At 32.8% G+C, this 21,572-nt stretch overlaps 1 protein-coding gene across 1 annotated transcript in view; it reads right to left on the bottom strand.

The window, feature by feature from the left end:
* Positions 1-2,214: 2,214 nt before the first annotated feature.
* Positions 2,215-21,572, bottom strand: part of LOC134228941 (AF4/FMR2 family member 4-like) — a 37,569-nt gene continuing 18,211 nt past the window's right edge. Inside the window, exons 8-20 of the mRNA XM_062710634.1 lie at positions 21,139-21,175; positions 18,684-18,766; positions 16,018-16,225; positions 14,440-15,620; positions 11,464-11,647; positions 10,770-10,921; positions 9,761-9,836; positions 9,428-9,564; positions 7,850-7,927; positions 7,284-7,377; positions 6,722-6,874; positions 6,288-6,471; positions 2,215-6,179 (exon numbers count right to left, since the gene is read on the bottom strand). Coding sequence (XP_062566618.1) covers positions 6,070-6,179; positions 6,288-6,471; positions 6,722-6,874; positions 7,284-7,377; positions 7,850-7,927; positions 9,428-9,564; positions 9,761-9,836; positions 10,770-10,921; positions 11,464-11,647; positions 14,440-15,620; positions 16,018-16,225; positions 18,684-18,766; positions 21,139-21,175 — 2,677 coding nt within the window. The 3' untranslated portion in view covers positions 2,215-6,069. The remainder of the gene's footprint in view (positions 6,180-6,287; positions 6,472-6,721; positions 6,875-7,283; positions 7,378-7,849; positions 7,928-9,427; positions 9,565-9,760; positions 9,837-10,769; positions 10,922-11,463; positions 11,648-14,439; positions 15,621-16,017; positions 16,226-18,683; positions 18,767-21,138; positions 21,176-21,572) is intronic.

Raw genomic sequence — 21,572 nt, forward strand, 5'->3', positions numbered from 1 at the left:
ATTTGCTGTTTTAAACTACATATACACTGTATTACATGAAAAAATACTCATTACTTTTATAACACAATAGCACGTCTTTGAAAAATAGTTCATGCCTTTGTATTACGGGTTGATATTAGAATTCATGAATTTGAGCATAGAAATGAAAGTTTACATAGTCCAACTTGGGTGCTGTGAAATCACTAATTTTTGTGCGGGGGTCGGGGTTGGTGGGTGGTGGTTAATTTTCATTGTTTTCTAGATATGGAGAGACCCACAAACTTATGTCTACCATGAAATGTAAAAATTTTTACGCATTACTACACTAAACATTCTTCAAACATAGGTAATCAAAGATTACGAAACTCACCTCGACGAATGTTATCAGCGAATGCAAATCTCACATCATATTTTCTTAATATTTAGTATTCATCCCAACAACAATATTCTTGCAAGTTGTGTGTGGCATATACACATTTCTAAGCCTGTAGCATGAAAAATATGCATATGTATAGTGTAAACAAATATTCATATCTGTTAATAATGCAGATATCAAGGTCTTCAAGTTATTCGGATTGATCATTCCCAAAACTTTAACCAAGTCTCTTGTATGGAAAATATTTAAACATCCGAAGCAATATATGTCCATCCTAAGATGCATCATCCATGCAAGTTTGCTTTAGCTAGGGCTTATAGTTACTTGGGAATGAAAATGTAGGTCAGATAGCACACAGTGTCCATAGATACATCATCCATGCAAGTTTAGTTTCGCTAGGGCTTATAGATACTTGGGAATGAAAATATAGGTCAGATCCAGCATCCGAAGCAAGTCTGGAAGTGTCCATCCCTAGATGCATCAGCCATGCAAGTTTGGTTCAGGTAGGGCTTATAGTTACTTGGGAATAAAAATGTAGGTCAGATCCAGCATCCCAAGCAAGTCTGGTAGTGTACATCCCTTGATGCATCATCCATGCAAGTTTGGTCCAAATAGGGCTTATAGTTCCTGTGGAATGGACCTGCTCCAAAAACTTTAACCTGGTCTCTCATCTGGAAAATGTAGGTCAGATCCAGCATCCGAAGCAAGTCTGGTAGTGTTCATCCCTAGATGCATCATCCATGCAAGTTTGGTCTGGGTAGGGCTTATAGTTCCTTGGGAATGGACCTGCTCCAAATACTTTAACCTGGTCACTCATCTGGAAAATGTAGGTCAGATCCAGCATCCGAAGCAAGTCTGGTAGTGTACATACCTAGATGCATCATCCATGCAAGTTTGGTCTGGGTAGGGCTTATAATTCCTTGGGAGTGGACCTGCTCCAAAAACTTTAACCTGCTCCAAAAACTTTAACCTGGTCACTCTGGAAAATGTGTAAGCTTCTGAAGCAAGTCTGTAGTGTACATTCCTTGATGCATCATCCATGCAAATTTGGTCCCGGTAGGGCTTATAGTTTCTTGGAAATGGACCTGCTCCAAAAACTTTAACCTTTTTAACCAGGTCACTAATCTAGAAAATGTAGATCAGATCCAGCATCCGAAGCAAGTCTGGTAGTGTACACCCCTAGATGCATCATCCATGCAAGTTTGGTTCAGGTAGGGCTTATAGTTACTTGGTAATGGACTTGCTCTTAAAACTTTAACCTGGGACGCCGACGCTAACGCCGACACCGACGCCGACGCCAACGCCGGGGGTATAGCATAAGCTCATCTCGACTTCGTCGAGGTGAGCTAAAAATGAAATCTTATCCCCACAAACCGATATTTTTTCCTCAAACCTTGAAAATTTGACCCTACTTGACCCTACAGGAATTTGTGATTTTACAGTACTGTATCTTGAACCCTGTTATCTGGAATACCATGAATACATGTATATCAAATGTGAATTGGAAGAACACTTACTAAAACTCTTCAACAATTTCATATCTTGATTCCTCAGATATCTGTAAGTACCTTCTTTCTCAGTACCATAGAGTTAAAGATAATGATGGTTTATATGTACATCTTTTCAATGCAAGTATTTTAATTATTTAAAAAAGAGTTGAAAATGAGTTTCCAAGGGACATCTAAAACTGCTCTTCTCGCACTCCTTACCTTGCACTCATATAAATTGTATGGATGATACTTTTTACATTTTGATTTTAAAACCAAAATATTGTATTGTTGTCAAATGACTTGATGCATTTGATAAAGAAACCTTGAGGGTGCAGCACCAATTGAAAGAAAAAACAAGAACAAAACTGATTTCATCATTTGTGTCATTTTAATAATAAACAATAAATATTCTTATATTTATAATTTGGCCTAATGATAAGTGATGACATACACATGTGGTAACAGTAAGCTATCCACAGACACAACCAGTCACAGAGCGGGCTGGCCTGCCAACACTGAAGCAGACAGGGCAACATATAAAACATGGTACAACCTTGGTGGAACAGATCTTTCCACTAACTAGAGATTCAGGTACATGGATATTGAGAAAAAAATTAAACATGACCTGAGAGATTTTTTTTCATATTCTTCACGAGACATTCCATGTATAGAATACATAATTTTATGTACTTCCCAAGTTATCAGAACATAAAAGAAATTAAGCACTTATCACTTCACATTACAAATTTAAATAAATAAATAATCTGAAATTGACAAAAAAAAAAATGATATGGCATGAAGATTTTAACATACAATAAAGTACATACTTAATTCATAAAATTTATAGTGCAACTAGTGAAGGTTTTTTTTACACTTAATTAAAACATCATGGCAATACTGAATGGTATTACATACCTCCAAAATGAAAGCGAAATTTTAACTGTTCATAAATTTAAAAAATAATTAATGCTTTTTCTGCTTGATTTTCTATTTGTGACCATAATTTACATAATGTTCAGAGCCTGGAATGCATATAATTTTAGAATCATCCAATTAATAACAGGGTAGACAAATTTTGATGTCATTCCTGACATTTCACCTAGCTATATAATCATTTAATTGCATCTAATGGAATGAATTTGATGTAGGCATTGACCCAGAATTTTATGAAAAATAATAATTAAATCTGTTGATTCAATCTCTCTATCCTACAAAATTAAGGCCACTGACTCAATCAGTGCTTTGGGAATGCATTCAATGTCATCATATTGCCATCAAAAACAGAGAACAATCACTGAACATACATATTGTACATGCAAAAAGTTTTTAAAAATGCTTCCACATTCCATACAAACAACAAATTTAAAATTGATAGAGAACATCTCAGCTTCATAACAAATATATAATATATATATATAGCAGTCAAGCCCAGGTCACAGACACGGGATCAAAGGTCATGTACTGCGGGGAATCCCCAGATCTCGGGCTCTCCGCAGTATCACATGATCTATATATCAATAAAATCTTGTCATAGTCTCAATGTCAACATATTAGCTCTTTAATAAATATCCTCTCTACCATATTGCAAACAGAAAAGAATATCTTGTTTCTTAACATTAAAACATTTTATTATATATCACAGAGCAGCAAGGGTTTAGTTTCTTTCTGAACTTCAAAATTTCTTCATAAGTGTTCTAGCTGTTTGTATTTTACAAACTCTCTCCAAGAAAAAAAAATTTGTCTGACAATGCAACTACCATGACTACATCTTTGTGACAATACCAATGTTCATCTGACTCATTGATATGTCACCATTAATTTATAGCATATAAATAGCATCATATTTTTATCACTCAAATAAATTAGAAAAATAGTATAGTGGTTGACTTAGCACTTTTCTGTATACCATTGATGCATATAGCACTCTTCCAAAATCGCACCCAAGACAAATTGAATTTCCTGTGTGCAACCCCCCACCCCTTTTTTAAATATTTTAGCATTCTTTTGAAAATGCCAAGAAATTTGGAAGGTTTTCATGTTTTTATAAAAGAACATTATCAGGCTTTTGCCAAGAGAGTTTGGATTCTACTTATTATGTTTTAAAGATTCATTGTTAAGAATTTGTGTGAAAAAATGACAAAAATTTTCTAAGGTGTAAGTTAAAAGTGAATTTCATGCGTTTACACAGTCTTATGAATACTTTTTGCTGATTTAGATAGCTTCTGTCAGCATTGTTCTCCATCAGAAACCTATTACAAGAAACAATGAAGATTACTGAAATTCTTGTTGAGAAGGCCAATCAGCTATATAACATGTAGAGAGATTTTTAAAGATGAGTATAGCTTTATTTTGTGTTATCTACTTTAAGTACTCAGTTTGCTATTCTTCATGAGATCATTATTTGCACAAAAGAATATTAGCCTTTGTATGTCATGTAACTAATCAAAATACTGTATTTTGAAACTAGCATTTAAAACTTGTAATTGAAATATTAATCACTCTAGAGTTCTAATACTAAGTTGAGTTTACTGGCATTTTTGGCAGTTTTCCAAATTGTAATTTGGTACTGGAAGTCATCATTTTATGGCAAAAGTAAACAATTCCTTTAAGACATATGTAGAATTCATGGTGCAATAATCTTATATCAAGAGTTTAACAGTGGTTTGGTGTAGGACTCTTTTGACTAGTTTACGGTATATAAAATGAATACTTTACGCATCTTACAACTTAAAAATAAATACTTTCAATTTGATTTAATCAACATTATCAAAATTCGAACTAAAGGCCCATAGGCCATAGAGGTCACCTGAGTATCAGCAGCAACTCAATACAAAATAACTACAGCCTTAAAGTAAACATGCTTCTTTTGTGAAGTACATTAACACTACAAGCCTTCTATCAGAACTGAGGAGGAAGATTCATAGAAATCATATATAACCCCACTTTAGGCCCCACTAAATGACTTTATAATCAAGGTGGAGATATTATTGCTTATTATACATATCTTGTCTGACATATACTATACAAATATAGCCTTTTCATAAGGTCAATCCATAGATACAGTGGACCTTCAGATATCCGGATGCTTCAGTATCCGGACGACTTTTCATGGGAACAGAATTTTTAAATGTTATATTGTTTTGTTTAACTGGTAATTCAGATATCTGGACGCTTCACATATCCGGACAAATTACTAGGAACCAAAGCGTCCGGATAAATGAGGGTCCACTGTATATTGACTTCACAGAAAAGCATCCTGACCTTGCACTTCATGCTTGATTGCTTACTTTTCTGTGTAGTTGATATACCTAGCTACCGGTCAACCCTCGTAAAAGGGCTATATAGGTATATTTACAAATTACTTAACCTCTGCATGAAGCCTCATAGTCTTAACGTTCTTAAAGTTACCAGAGAGTTCTAAGCTAAATGTAAAGATACAATGTTTTGTAGATGTGCCTAAAATTCACAAATCATAAATAGATGCAGACCAAGTTCAGTTGGAACAGGTTTGGTGGTTTCAGAAGATTTAAGAACTCTTCATTGATTACATATAGGTGACAGAGCACACAGAGAGATTGCAATGGGCCATTCAAGTGATTCTGGTGACCTCAAAATCTCAACAATTCTCACAGTATAAATCTGAATCAGCTTCATGATCAATGCAGTATCACAAACGTAAACAAACTGGATACATAAAAAAGGAAAAAAAAAAGTTTCAACAATCCGAAGTGAATAATGAACTAATGTCCCCTTTGCGTTAAGCTCAATCCTTAGTAGAAACTTCCTTGGAAGACCAAAACAAGTGGAAATGCTTAGATGAACAAATGTTGTAAATTGCCTCTGTCAAATGTCAAATTACTACATAATCTACCATTTATACTATGAAGTTTTAGGTGTTGTTTCACACACAACTTATTTGCACTAGATAAGATTTGAAACTCCTTCGTATTTTCTGTATCACATTTGGAGAAAGGCGACTATTCGCAAATTGATTGAAAGCACAATTGTGATATATATTTTGTCATGTTATAGCTGCCTTCACTTGGATGAATTCAAATCCACTTTTGACCTTTCGACTTTGAGCACCAAATATTATGTCATGCCATCCTTCCACCCTGTGGCTGGCCCCTTAAAGAGAACACTGAGAATTGCTGAACACCCATCAAGAATGATGACAACCACAGGTGAGCACCAGTCTGTATAAAACTCCTTCCTTCATTCTTGTTAAGTGTCTTTTAACTTCTCTACAACTTTCTGGAGATAGGTGATTAAGTCTTGCATACTGCTTTGAATAGTCAGTGTTTCTGAGTGTTCCTCTAAATCATCAAAGAACCCTGTAAGAATATAAAATTCAATCTTATTCTTCAACAATTGGAGTAAACACAATTAAAACTTCACTAACTCTAAAATTTACATTTTTGTCATTTAAACTTTGACCTTACCTCTGACTTCCTGCATGATAATGTCAGCTTGATCCCAGAGGTCATGAGACTGTACAAGGTAGCCGGTAGATGTGATGTATTGTTGTGTGATGGAATGTATGCGCTGTGGGTATGCAATGGTGGCCGGGGACATATGGACATTACCATTGGGAAGTTTAGAGGGTGTGAGATCAGTACTACTGCCCTGTAAAGTTCAGAAAAAAATTAAAGAATTGCTCAAACTTTTGATAGTGAGACAATGTATATTGTATGGTTCATTTTAAATAATATGCATGGTATATGAATAGCCTATTCTAAGACTCCTTTTTAAATAAAATTAAGTTACAGTATTTCAAACAATAGAACTTTTCACATATTAATAGTAAACTTTAACAATAATAACAAAAGTATCTTAAATATGTGTGGAAATACTGTATTTTGCTTATAAATCTTACCCTGGATTCCAGTGACCCTGTGCTGCCAGCTGGGGAGGGGGTGGGAGACATGGGGGAGGGGGTTCTGTTAGAGCGGGTGCTCCAGCTGTTCTGATGAGGTGACGGGGCATGACTAATAGGGAGGCCTTGAGGGGGTGGCTTGCTTGCTGTAGTCTACAATATCAATTACATGTATGAAACACTTACTGATTGTAGCAGAGGTTTTAATACTTATCAAACAAGAGTGACAGGAAGACTTTCTAAATTATACAGAGTCCCAGAGTGGGCTCAGACCTTTAAACTTTGACATTCAATGAAGAGGGACCTAAATACATTGGCTGTCTTCCTTTAACCTCATCTAACTGTTTTGTAAATGTCTTTAGATCAAGAAAAAAACTTGATAGACTTAATTAAAAAAATACTTGAGCTATTGACACATAAAAGTGCTCAGAGAAGAATATAAGAATAGATTTATTATTAGGCACCTTCATAATTCTGGATTCTAACCATTTCAGTAAGGTTATCATGAATTTGTACCTAATTAACTTAGGTAACATCCCTCCCTGAGTACTGATTTACATACCTTATTGTAATCCTCGATTGCTCTTTTAAGCTTCAAAGTATCGTTCTTTTTCAGCTTGTACAATTTCAGATTCAACAATGACTGGATTCTCAAGCTGTAATACAAAATGCAACTTGTAAAGGAAAAATTAGAGAGAAGTAGTAGCTGCAAAAGCAATTCTCATAAATGTTTCAAGCCTCAACATACTCTTCATATTCTTTAAGGAATGTTTTTTCATTAAATTCTTGTTTGTTTTTGTAGCAGTTTAAGGTAATGATTGAAGACTTTAACAATTTGAAGTTCATGTACACTTTAAATAATGTCTCCTCAAAAATATGATGACATCTCAAATCAATATTAATCAAATAGGTTTCTGAATTGAGATACATGTTATTTATTTATCTTCAGTAATAGCCTTTTTTTTAATTCTTCAAGCATACAGTTTTATCAGGCTTCTGTTTAGTAATCTTTGTTATTCACAGGGATTAATTTGGTAAACTTGGATGACATTTCTCATCAAATTTGTTTTTATTTTGTCCAACTTTTCAATCAATACTAATTTCAGGTAGAGATGAAGTAATGGATACCTCAACACGGATATGATTTTCTCCTTGGTGGACAAGTTATTGTTTGACTCATGGCTTCCTCTCAATCGGCTTATATGTCTGCAAAGAGAGGAGCACAAATAAATCACATGACAACAAGTTATTATGACAAAGTATCATAAAACCTCAGTTATTGATTATCTGGGGGTATCTCTATCTCTGACTGCTCTACAACTGGAGCTCTCATGTTCTATCATGATAACCACAGAAACCTCAAATGATAAATTACACAACTTTATACCAACATTCTGTACAATAGAATTCAAATGAACTGGATATCACCTTTTTGTCCTTCTACCATGTAAGCAGAAATTTTGGCAAGGATTCAATTTTGGCATTTTTAGCAAGGATATTGAAATTGCTAAAATCAAATATCTTTAAAAATTTATTCTGCAATAGATGTTATCATTATCTTCTAAACACCATAAATAAAATTGCTAAATCAATGCTCACTAAAATTACTGTTTTTTTTAGGACAATTCACTTAATTTGGGGCTCGCTAAAAATTTCACTTATAAAGTTTTTTTTTTTTCTCTCACACTTTAATTTCTGACTTTCTATTACCACCATTTAACACTATCTCTATTAAAAATGTTTGTTTTTTTCATTCATTGTTTTTCATTCTCTGTTACCTGTCAGATTTATAGCCTTGTTTGTTAGAAATATTGAACTTGCTTGTTTTCTGTCCATTTTTGTTAGACTTACAAATCAAGCTTCTTTGTTCTTGTGTTTGTCAGACTTATAAAACTAGCTTGTTTGTGTTCTATCAATTGTCAGACTTAAAAACAAGCTTGTTTGTGTTCTAATATTTGTCAGACTTATAAGAACAGCTTGTTTGTGTTCTAATATTTGTCAGACTTATAAGACTAGCTTGTTTGTGTTCTATTATTTGTGTTCGATTAATTATTTGTCAGACTTTTGAGACTAGCTTGTTTGTGCTCTAGTATTTGTCAGACTTATAAGACTAGCTTGTTTATGTTCTTTTATTTGTCAGACTTACAAGACTAGTTTATTTATTTTCTATTATTTGTCAGATTTATAAGATTAATTTGTTTGTCTTCTATTATTTATCAGACTTACGAGACTAGCTTGTTTGTGTTCTATTATTTGTCAGACTTATAAGACTAGCTTGTTTGTGTTCTATTATTTGTCAGACTTATAAGACTAGCTTGTTTGTGTTCTATAATTTGTCAGACTTACAAGACTAGTTTATTTATTTTCTATTATTTGTCAGATTTATAAGATTAATTTGTTTGTCTTCTATAATTTGTCAGACTTACGAGACTAGCTTGTTTGTGTTCTATTATTTGTCAGACTTACAAGACTAGTTTATTTATTTTCTATTATTTGTCAGATTTATACGATTAATTTGTTCTTCTTCTTTCATTTGTCAGACTTTTGAGACTAGCTTGTTTGTGTTCTATTATTTGTCAGACTTATAAGACTAGCTTGTTTGTGTTCTATTATTTGTCAGACTTACAAGACTAGTTTATTTATTTTCTATTATTTGTCAGATTTATAAGATTAATTTGTTTGTGTTCTATTATTTATCAGACTTACGAGACTAGCTTGTTTGTGTCCCTGTACATGGTGAAAATTCTGCCCTGCTCCACATTGGTTCGTTCCATGGCATACCCACACTGTATAAATGCTATAAATGACTCTAAGTATTTCATGGCTCTTTGCAGCTTATCACTCTACAATAAAACAGATTGTTATTTCTCATTTTCATGCCTAAGGCAAATTTTGAGGAAATAAAACCATGATTACACAAATCAAGTTTGGGAAGAGTGAACATTAAAGATATTTTGGGCAAAAATGTACTGGAATTGTACTTTTTATCCAGAAATAAATTGACTTTAAGGTTGAAGTTGCTCTGAGGTACAAACTTACTGAGCTATTCATGTTGTCTGCCTGGTGCTTGAGTTCTTTAGCATGGCGGAGGTAGGTATCTGGTGAAAGATTACACCTACAAAACACAATCAATGTATGAAATGACACTAAAATAAGATTTCTCTCTGCTTTGATGTTAGGTTTTTTTTTAAAAATAATTTTCAGCATCCATGATTCTATTAATATTCAAGTGAGAAATATTTTATGTTGTTATAAGGACAAAATTGATCACTTTTAGGATTATAAGCTATAAAGCCAAACACAGGATCGCAACCAGAGCTAGTGAGGTCATAGCTGTACTTTTCCAGTAATGTGTTGAAAAAAATGACATTTTACAGAGCTTATGAGGTGTAGAAGGACTGTCTGGCCGCTGAATCAATAAAGAAGCCTTAATTATCAAGTAATAGAATGTATTGACAAGACAAACATAAGCCATCTATCAGGCAAGCTACTGAGGTGTCATACTATCAGGCTTCCTTTAATTCTGATCACACAATTGATTTTCCTGCCCTGATTGCTCTCTACTACTTTACAGATTTCCCCTGACAGGTTGACTGTCTGAGCACTAACTGCCTGTATCCACTGACTCCCAATCATTGCTAGATTACCAGTTTATTTTGTAAAGATGCTTTATTGATCAAATGCAAAAAAAGGCTTCCTTAAAGACAAATGCATAATCAGAGACAAATTGTTTATAAAAACTTCAAATACATACCATAAAACTCAATTATACAGAAGTCTCTGGGATCTAAATGTTGCTCCCTTATATCTGAGATTCTTTATAGCCATAAACATAATTTACAAAGTTTGTAAAAATTTCCTTAAAACCAAAATTTTCTTAAAAGTGACTTCTTCATAATTGAGATTTACTGTATTGGCTTTAACTTTCAAAATAACAAATTTCAGACATCTATGATGTTGTTCATGTATATGAAAATGATTTTTTACTATCACTCTTACAGAAGTTTGTTTAAATTTAAATGTGTAAGCTTTAATAGTTAGCACTCACCAGTCATCCATGGTTTTAGCTGACTTGCGGGTCTGGGGACTAGGTACATGGGCCACATCTCCCTCTCCCCCTCGAGAATAACTGGTCATTTCCACTGAGGAAGGATACTGACCACTGTTCTCTGGACCATTTCCTGGAACCTCCAATTCCTCCTGTGACACAAAGAGAGAAATATTTCTTTAAATCCTTCTTTTTAAAAACATGCATAACAGTTCAGTGCACATCCAGTCTTGTTATACAATACAAATTGTATATGATTTCTAGGGTATTGTAAATGTAATTTGTTTATGGAGTCATAAATACACTGTATTCAAAATCAACTTCTGATAAATCTGCTGGGGAAAAATCATGCTTATTTCTTGGTTTGATTTTGTATTTGTTCACAGAGATTTAAAAACCTTTGACAAATTAAAGAACTTTCAAAATTTAAAATTTAATTAAACGATAAAATATATATTGTATTGCATACATCCTGAGGCGTCCTAAATAACTCATATACCCTTGATGCATCAATTCTAAGCTTATTTTTTCCATTTATTGATGAAAAATAAATTCTGCAGAAGATTTCATTATGAGGTGTCTCTTGATACTAGATTTGTATTAAATTTGTTTTTGACATTTTGCTTTCTTAAAAGTACTTCAATATTAGCACTGGATTTAACAGTGATATAAAATGAGCTTGTCAATCCCTGACCTTGTCATCTAACTGGTGGCCTGTCATGTCTGGTTCTGTGCTCTGGTTTTTGGTTTTCTTTGACTGTTTACTGGTGCTACTGAACTGACTAGAATTACTACTAGAACTGCTTCTTCTCTCCTTGCCCTCTGACCTCTGTGGGTGTTTCATATCCCATTCATGGTCATTGGTGTGACTTATTCTCCTAAAAATTAATAAAATGAATTAAATCAGAAATATACTCCATACATTGCTTATTGGTCTTTAATATGCATTTAAAAATTAAAGCTTAAATACAGAAAAACAATCTACAGTTAAAAAAACACAGATTTCACACACTAAATTCACATTTGATAACAACAAATTTTCAACACAAAATTTGTTTATCATCATAATGATTATATTATACAAATGATCAACATTTGTACACAATATCAAAAGATTAACATTATCATTTTGAGCTTAAAAAGGAACTTGGGAGAAACAGAAATAATATTTTTTAATCAAAATATTGAAATCTAACTATTTTAAATTATATTTAAATATTTTTAAGACTTGGAACATCAATGTAATCATAAAACTTGAAGTATGCATTTTTAGACTAGTGTTTTAAGGTATTCCATCCTTACAGTTTATATAGAGATTTTAAAAAAAAGTGGCCCATGGGTCTGGGACGTCAAGTTTATGAGGAGACTATGTAATTATCAACCTCTTAAAGCCTGTCAGACCAAAGGTGTTGGAAAGAAAAAATACACAAGAATATTTAAAACTAAAAACATTTTGTAGCCTGTACTTTTAAAAGCTGGTTCACAAAGTGTGATCACACAGTACATTTACAACATGCTCGATAAAATATTGCATACTGATAAAATAACATTCTGTTTCACTGAAAAAAATACCTAAATATGAAAGATAATACATGTATAATAGTGTATAAAATATTGATTACTTTTTGACAGGTACATATAATAGTCATCTTAGCTGTATCACTTATTAAAATTCAACCCCAGGAATGCTGTGTTTTGTATTTTTTGCATATTCTTTACATAAAATGTCAAAACAGTCATTATGCAGGTAAATTTTAGAAACCTAGAGCTTAAAAGTACAATGATATCTATTATATAATTTAATGAATATGTAACATTAGTTTTTACAAAAATATCAAAATGAAATTCCTCAAAATTTGAAGAAATGTGTTTGTCAAACAGGTAAAGGTTTGACAGGGTGTTACAAAATGAGCCTTACAAGAAGTAATTTGAGTAAAAACACACACTTTGACAAACACTTATTTTTACTTAACCAATGTAGTGAATTTAAGCAATGGATTAATAAATTGTTATGGATTATTGAATTAATATTATAGACTGGTGGATTTCACAAGTTTAGTTGTCCTTGGGCAATTGAATGTTTAAGGAAAATACAAACCCCTGTAATCAGACCCAATTTTATATTCCTACATATCCACTGTATATAATAATCCTGATTTCAATTTTAAAGGATTTAATCAAGAGAAGTGATTTTTTTACCATATTATTTTTTTCAAATGTTTCATAATAATTAAAAACAGAGGGAGAAAGCTCTTCAAGGAGAGGTCAAGGTAAGAAATTAGGATTTCCACTCTTGTATCAAGTTGAATACAGATAGTATCAGGTAATAATTGAGAATTGTGTCTAAATACATGAAATATACTAAGTACCCCAGTATTCAACTCCTTCAGATCAACAATTATGTGTGTATAAATTCATTGAACTGAGAGTTTTAAGGATGGAATACCTTAAATAGCACATAAGATAATAATTTTAGCTTAATAAAAATTTTACAGCAATGATGATTTTTTTTGTGAGATCATGGTACATGTATACCTGATGCATTGATAAAACACAAACTTATTTAATTAAACCCAAACAAAAGGCCCTAAAATCTTTCCTACGTGAATGGAATAAATTTCTTATCCACAATTGGGACAGGAACTCTGGACTTGTTACAGTGCTAAAAGAACCTCAATATCTAGAGCCAGAGTTCTTTTTTGTTTACATTTCACAAAATATAAAATTTACAAAATTAAATATACAGGTGTACAGATTAAACAAGAGCCTATAATATGAGCAGATGCAGGTTGAAAAGCACTCAAAATATTGTCATAAAAATGTTGAGAACCACAGCAAATTGATATGGGGCCTTTATAGAAGCAAACACCTTCAATAATTCAATCTCTATCAAGATATTATAGTACATGTTCACTCTAAAATTTGGCTTGAGGATTTTGAAATGATAACCATCTTTGTGAAATATTATACAAAATGATAACAGTTTCATCTTTGAATTGCATTTATAAACTCTTAATGTTCAATAGTTTTCCTATTTAAAACTACTTGTGTTCAATATGATTGCAAAATTGACATCTCAGGGTTTTAAGTACTCTTTGAACCCTTGCATATGGTGTTTATAAACTCTCGACCAATCAGCAATTGTTTTTTGTAAATGACAATTGTGTTCTTTAATCTATTTAAAACGTAAGATAACATGCAGTTCTATGAATAGCTATGGTGTCATCCAATATCTACTAAATATGTGATTAAGAATCTATATTGAAGCTTCAGATTTGTACTATAAATAATCAATAAACATAACTAAATTATTGCTTTTTAATTATTCTTGAAAAAAACTTTGATTTAATTTTTTTTAAAACATTTCTGTCAATGACAAAATTTCAACCGTATGTTCATATAATTTAAAAATATAATAGCAGGTTTTTTTTTAAACTGATGATTGAAGTAAAACACTTCAAAGTTTCAAGTTGTACAAATAATTTAAATATAGCCTGCATAATTTTTCATTTCACATTGCCAAATATGACACTGTGCATAATTCTTTTTAATAAAAAAAAAATGTAATTATATCCAATTAATATGCACATCAATGTAATTAATGGCACTATGACATGAAGATTATGAAAACTAAGAAACATGAATGCGTTAGAGATACGTTAGCACTTACTCTCGAGAACTTCCTAAACTGTTTCTTTTGCTACTTCTTTTATCACTTCTAGCACGTTTTTTATCATTCTCAATGAAGTCCAAGTCTGATTTGCGTTTTGCAGTGGTAATATCACCATTCATTGTCAGAGGCGAGTAATGCGATGAAAATGGCACTGGTATGGTATTATGTTGTGGGGATACTGGTTTAGGGCATTCGATGAGAACTTTGGAGTCTACGATATCGTCATCTATATCCATATCACTATCGCTAACATTCTCCTCATGTTTAATGTCTGAACACAACTCTTTCTCCTTATATTCTGAACACACTGTACTAGGGGAAGTATTGCATTTGACACTTGGTTTTGCTAAAGACAGGTTAAGATGAACAATGATGCTGGGTTTACCATTACTATTGTAAGTTAAACCTGGAATTGAAGGTTTGGGATTTGAATTTTCTGGAACATTAGGAATAGGTGACAAGGGGGGATTGACAGTGATTTGCTCTATAATATTTTTAATATCATCAAAGCTGTGGTTTTTCTTGTCATTATTCTCCTTATTCTCTTTGCTTTGTCGTCTACTCCCTATTTTTGTTTGGTCTCTCCTGTCTTTGGTCTTCACTTTCTTTTCAGTGAAATTGTTTGGAGTCACTCGATTAACAGACCCACCTGTCCCTCTGTCAAAATCTAACTTTTTCGTCACTTCTGACACAGATTCCACACTTTTCCTCAAGATTTCGGGAATGATTTCTTTCCCAGGAGTCACTGATTCTACATCTACCTCCTCATTTTCACTTTGCGATTCATCAGAAGATAAAACTGGCTCACTCTGTCTTTTTCTCCGCACTCGACTCTTAGAATCAGGTGTGGAGGTCTTGAGTTTTTCACTTGATGAAGTCTGATTGCTGATTCTAGATGGAGGGGACTGATGTACACTAGAAATGCTGAATGGTGATTTCTGTTGAGTATGCTTCTGTTTTGTCTGGAACACGGGTGACCAATCATGTCCTCCTGTATGGTCGTCTATATTAGCCAACAGGTCACTGATCACCTGTTCATTGTCTCTTTCTGAAGTGGTTGTATTTGGTTTATCTGACAATTTGGAATTGTCATTGGAACTTGGAAGCTGGGAAATGGGAGATTCCACATTTGTTTTGATGAAGTTACTTAATGCCCATGTGGAACATGTGGAACTTTTCTGGAACAGAACAAAAATTGACAAAAGATTTAATGAGATGTAACCATGAATTTCTGTTTGTTTTCCAATGAAAAAAAAAATTCAGTAAATACATCACAAACACCATAACTTTAAACAATTCTTCAATGCAAATATTACAAGTCAAATCAACTCGAGAAAAAATGCCACCTTGCCATCTTCTTCATGCATATCTTATACTTTTAATGATAAAGATGTGAAAACTCAAGAACACAATCATGAAACTTCAAGTTTAATTCAACAGATTAGTGAACTTCTGCTTATCTAAAAATTGTCGATACTTAGTTGAAACATGACATTCTTGCTGCTGTGTTGGCTATATACTTGGTTTTATTATGTAACTTTCAGCATGAACCCTGGAGCATATCCTGCCACTTACAGATGTATCAAGCCCCTTGTCTGACGTTGATGAATTCTGTTTGGCAGGAGTTGCTTTTTCTTCTTCTTCGTCATCTTCATCGTCATCATCATCATCGTCTTCATTGTCGTCACTTTTATCCTCCTCCTCTGAAGACTGGCTCTCGCTGTCAGATTCATTACTATCATCTTCATCCTCTGATGAACTACTTGAATCTCCAGAGTTCATCCTGAAAATAGGATTAATAATATTACCTTAATATAAATCAAATATCCTTATCCCTGTTTCTGAATGACTGTTTCTTATTGATCCCTACCTGTCACATCAAATTCTCACACAAACAGGAAGTATAAACACAGTTCAATACCATTGATTGATCTACTCTATCACATATCAGTCTGATAACGCTCAGAGAACTAATACTTCTCTGCAGATATTGATTTCTCTAACAATGTGTCTGCACAGTTACAATTTACATGTACTTAAGATGGGTTTAGAGATCTGATATGACCTAAATAAGGTGGAATATATAATTACTAATTAAAAAACACCCCATACATACATAAACACATTCATGATATATGTGTTATGATTGTCATCATGTCTGTTTCAATATTTTGGTTTCTTCTAACAACAAAAATATCAAAACCTGTAAGTTAGATAACACTGTCTAGCATTATCCACCTACAACTTCCATGGATAAGGTGTTAACTTCCAAAGTAAGAAAATTAATTATGCAGTCATTTTAACATTTGATGAGAATGCAGAAGTGATTACCCATTTACCTGTGGGCTACATTTCTCTTTCCAATTGTGTGATTTTCTGAGAGGCTTTAGCCATAATGAATCAATTACTGATGATTTACCAATCCTGCTACAATTATTTTTTTGCAGCAGGCCAGTGTCTGAATCTGGCAATGAAGGTAATCAATAGCAAGTGGAAATACAAATATACCCTCCGTTTACAAGATTATTTACAAGAAACTTAAGATAACGGGATATCTATTCAGTTTTACTGCCATAAAACATTGCAATCCGGAGTCTGCATTCATTAGTATAGAAACCATGTTGTTTTTCTGTGTCTGCTCCGATCAACAAAGTACTTTCTTTACAAGGTTATGCTAGATTAGCTCAGTGACTAAATATATCACATGCATTAAATCCCTTTTCACCAAGATATAATTGCTTGCAATTGCCTGCCATTCTAAAGACAATAAATGAATGCTACCAGTGAGGAATCCACTGTACTAGGTTGCACAAGATAAAACACATAAAGAGAAAGAAAATGAGATAACATTTAGCACCCAAACAAGATCTAGTGACCTAAGAATGAAAACATTACCTGTTGAGAGTTTCTACATTAAAGAAAGCCTCAGTCTGGGTCCACCTGAATTGGGCTGTCGAATCACTAGGTCTGATCTAAACTTAACTCAAAATCTTCTACACTGTAATGGGAGTTGTTTTCTACAGGGTCATAACATCAATCAATTTAGAATAAACTGCAATGCACTGAAGCAAGCTTGCCAACCATGAAACAACTGTTATGCCGAGAGACTGAACAATCAATAGATTTTTTTTATAGCTGTAGATATTATTTCTCATTTGCTTTTGTTATTCTGATCTAATAACCCAGTAGCTGTTCAATTTTTGGCAAAATAATTGCTTCATTCACTTATTCAATAAATATGCATTAAATATAAATACTGGGATTGATTTTAATTTGGAATGTGAATTACCCAAAGTGGTAATAAGAATCAAAAGAATTGCTTGGTTGATCAAGCATTATATAAACTCTATACATCTTCATTCAAAATAAAAATTTAAGAGAGTGATAACCCTTAAAAGTGCATTAAAAAAGCTGGCCTTGAATGACATAAAGCAATAAACATTTACCTATTTAATTCAAAATTGATCATTAAAAAAAATTTAAGTTACCTATATGCACATGAAATCAAGATCAATTAATTCCTGTATTAATCATATAAAACTTTTTTTTCACATGACCATTAACTTTCTGTATTAAACATTTAAAATGAAAAAATCCTGTAAAAAAATATATATCTGTAGTTATCATAAGACGTGCAAGATAATCATTTGATGTCTTGAATACAGCAACTACACCCAATACACCAAAGCTTGAATTACAGACAATTTGCTAGGATTGAAAGTCATTTTAAATGGACCATCAAACTGGCTGCCATTAAACTTAGATAACACCCTCATCCTTATCTCTGACCTGTAAGAACTTCAATAAGTGTTCTAAAATAAATCTTATCTCATTACTAAAACTGCAAGTCATGTTTTAACATTTTTTTGTATGTTTGGATTAGGGAAAAACACTGATTTGATTCCTTTGTTCTGAAGATGAAATTCTATTAATAACAATTTCATGCCCAAGACGAGTAGATGGCAGGGACTAGTTGTTCTGTTACAGACAGTACAGGGTTTGCTGTACCAACGCACTACCACAGATCTGTCAGAACAATTACTCAATAAACACGTCGTACAGAAAACAGAGATCTTCAAAAATTATCCTTAGCTTACACACTGCACATAGTGCAAGTTTACAACACCTGTGAAAACAGTAAACTGACTCACACTAGTTAACACTGAAGAAACCTTCTAAAAGTTTCCAGTTATCTCATTAAACTGTTGTTTAACAACATACAATTAGGTAATGATATTTACCTCTGTTCCTTTGTTGGGGCGTTCGTGCCTGGCCCGCTGACTGACACTGGGGGTGGTTTAGAATCAGTTGTATTCAGAGCTCTCTGCAAAGAAACAAAAAGTCGTCCTGTTGATTTCAAATCTAACAATAAAAATTACATTGTCAAAAGTGAATGCCAATCCATAGTAGAATCCAGACCCACTGCGCGTAGATCTAACAGATCACTCCATTAAGAGGTGATGTCGGTCAATCACAAAATATCAAATTTATGTTTATCTGACATTCCATTGGTAATATCTATGATAATGTTTTGCTATATATCATGTTCAAGTCCATTTACAAACAGGAGTTCTTTTAAAAAACTTCTCAGGTAAAGGTACTTTGACAGAACATTTTTCCGAGTGTAAGGAAAATCAATACCTAATTGTTTACTTGATCACATATTTTTATCGCTAACTTTCCAATCACTGGAGATGAGAGGCTCCATTAATATAAACACAAAATGCAAAACATGCACCATGCTGCATGTATTTAAATGCTTATTTCATACGAAAAATAAACCTAATACCTACAGGAAAATTAAATCCCCAAATTTTAATCTTGAACATCTTATTATACATTTTCCTTCTAATAATGCTTTTACAAAATGCAAAATTTAATCAAAGTGAGCATGTTACAAAAGTGATGAATTCTTGGAACGTTTAGTTAGTAAACCCAGTGCTCACATTTCATTTTCTTTTGATCCTTAACATTTCAATGGCTTGTTTTTGTAAAAAAAAAATCTTTTATTTAAAAAAAAAAGGCATAGACTGTAGAAAAAACCAACAACTTAAATATACATGTATCTAAAATATCTCAACTTCATGTATTTTAATTGGTTGATTAAAATCTTAAGACCACCCCACCCTTCTTTTTGCAAATATATTTCATTTTCCTCCCAAAATTGAGTCAAAGCTGCATTTATCTTTTAACAAACTTCGAAGACTACAACTTCCTTTACATACACTTATTACAAAGAGGAAATCAATTTCTGTTTACAAAAATAATTACTTCTTCAGCTGCATACATCAAAATATGTAATAAATTAAATTAGTGTGTTCTCAGTGATACAGTAGAGTACACTGGTGTTTGTTTTCTCTCTGATTATGGCCACCTGGAGATACAGATCAGGCAATCAGTTCAGACTCCACCTGCCAGTCTTTTATGATGGCTTAAAGGGGGCCATGCTATTTCATGTACACCATCTTGTTGTCAGTTAGCAATATCTGTGTTGAATATAAACAATATATCTATACACATCCACAATCCTCATAATCCTGCAGAACTGGCATCTATTTATGCTCATGAAGAGAAACCAACATGCACAAATGTTTTGCTTTCCTGAGCTAAGTATACCCTAATGTTCTAGTATTAAGTGCTACTGTTTTACCAACCGGAAGATGCTGGATTTAATATTGCACTATTAATCCATGAAGCGTGCTGTTAAACATCTAATTATTTTACTTCCTCAGTGATTTGTTGAAGCTGTTTAAGAAACAAACATGATCAACATTGCAAAACTCAGGCTTATCCAATGAATCCCTACATAAACATGTAAATCTTGCTGTTATGAGCTAGGTTTTAAATGAAGATACTGTTAACGTACTTATTTTAGCTGTATTCATATTTTAGTGGCCTTTACACATAGAAGCTCTGTTGCTTCCAATACAAGTATGCTATGCAGTTGAAGATTGCACTAAATTCTGATTCTGCTAGTTCATGTATGTTTCCAGTGCTATGCTAGAATACTGCTAGTGTTTGGGATACATTAGTGATAGAATGCCAACCTTAACTAGTACTAGTAGGTAAAAATGGACATACTAACCTACTAACTAATTTACCATCCAAAGCCACAATTAGATGTGTATCAAAGTATCACAGAAGATTGATTATCTATGGGGTATCTATGAACATAGACTTTCCTAACTGTGGTTAATAATGGATTATAAAATACAGTAAAACTTATTTAGTATGAACATGGATATTGCGAATTCACCGATATAGCTAAGTTATCTGGGATCCCCAGCTATATACATTTAATGAAATCCTTATATGGATATAATGAATTACGAAAATAGTGAAGTAATTTCACTGGTCCCAATGACTTCATTCTAACCAAGATTTACTGTAATAAGTTCCAGCAAACTATAACAAGTATCAGCTTGGTTATCTATGAATATAACTAATTCATATTTGGTTCGATATCAATGAGAGATTAGTATACCAGATAGTTAAAACTGGATATCATTGTACATTGTATTGTGTTAGCTAACTGACAATTAGTGATGTAAAAATATAGCCAGAGTTAGCTGACATAAAAGGTAAATTCAGTGCTGGCTATGTACACAGAGAGGTTGTACTCTACCTGTCTAGCATTATCTAGGTTACAATAATTGTACACTACTGTTAGATAAGTATCAGAAACAGCATACTTACCACACTTGAGTCTGCTGCCTGCTCTCTTTCTGAACTTCTGAAATGTTAATAACAAAATCAAACACTCTCAATGTTGCAATTTGAAGCAAAATGCTTACAAGTACACAATAATTCCAGCTATGTTTTGGTATAAGCTATCATCATTTGCTGTACAATCACACTTATATAAGGTGACGTTAAACAGATGGTATAATATTAAAATAGTTTTAATTTCTGCTCTATACATATAAATATATACCTAACTTTTAATGAATGTCTACATACAAAGGACCTCATTTTCTATCAAGATGGACAAAATCTCAATGTTTTTTTACATACCTATGCAAAGACCAATGATCTATCACTTAATGGACATCCACCGTAAACAAAATTTCACATAATGTAGATCGTTAAATATTCAAGACACCTAATTTTAATATCCAAGTCCTTTGTTT

Source organism: Saccostrea cucullata, unplaced genomic scaffold (assembly GCF_032062105.1).
Source record: "Saccostrea cucullata isolate Sc308-1 unplaced genomic scaffold, CSIRO_AGI_Scuc_v1 ctg341, whole genome shotgun sequence".
NCBI classification, from domain to species: domain Eukaryota; kingdom Metazoa; phylum Mollusca; class Bivalvia; order Ostreida; family Ostreidae; genus Saccostrea; species Saccostrea cuccullata.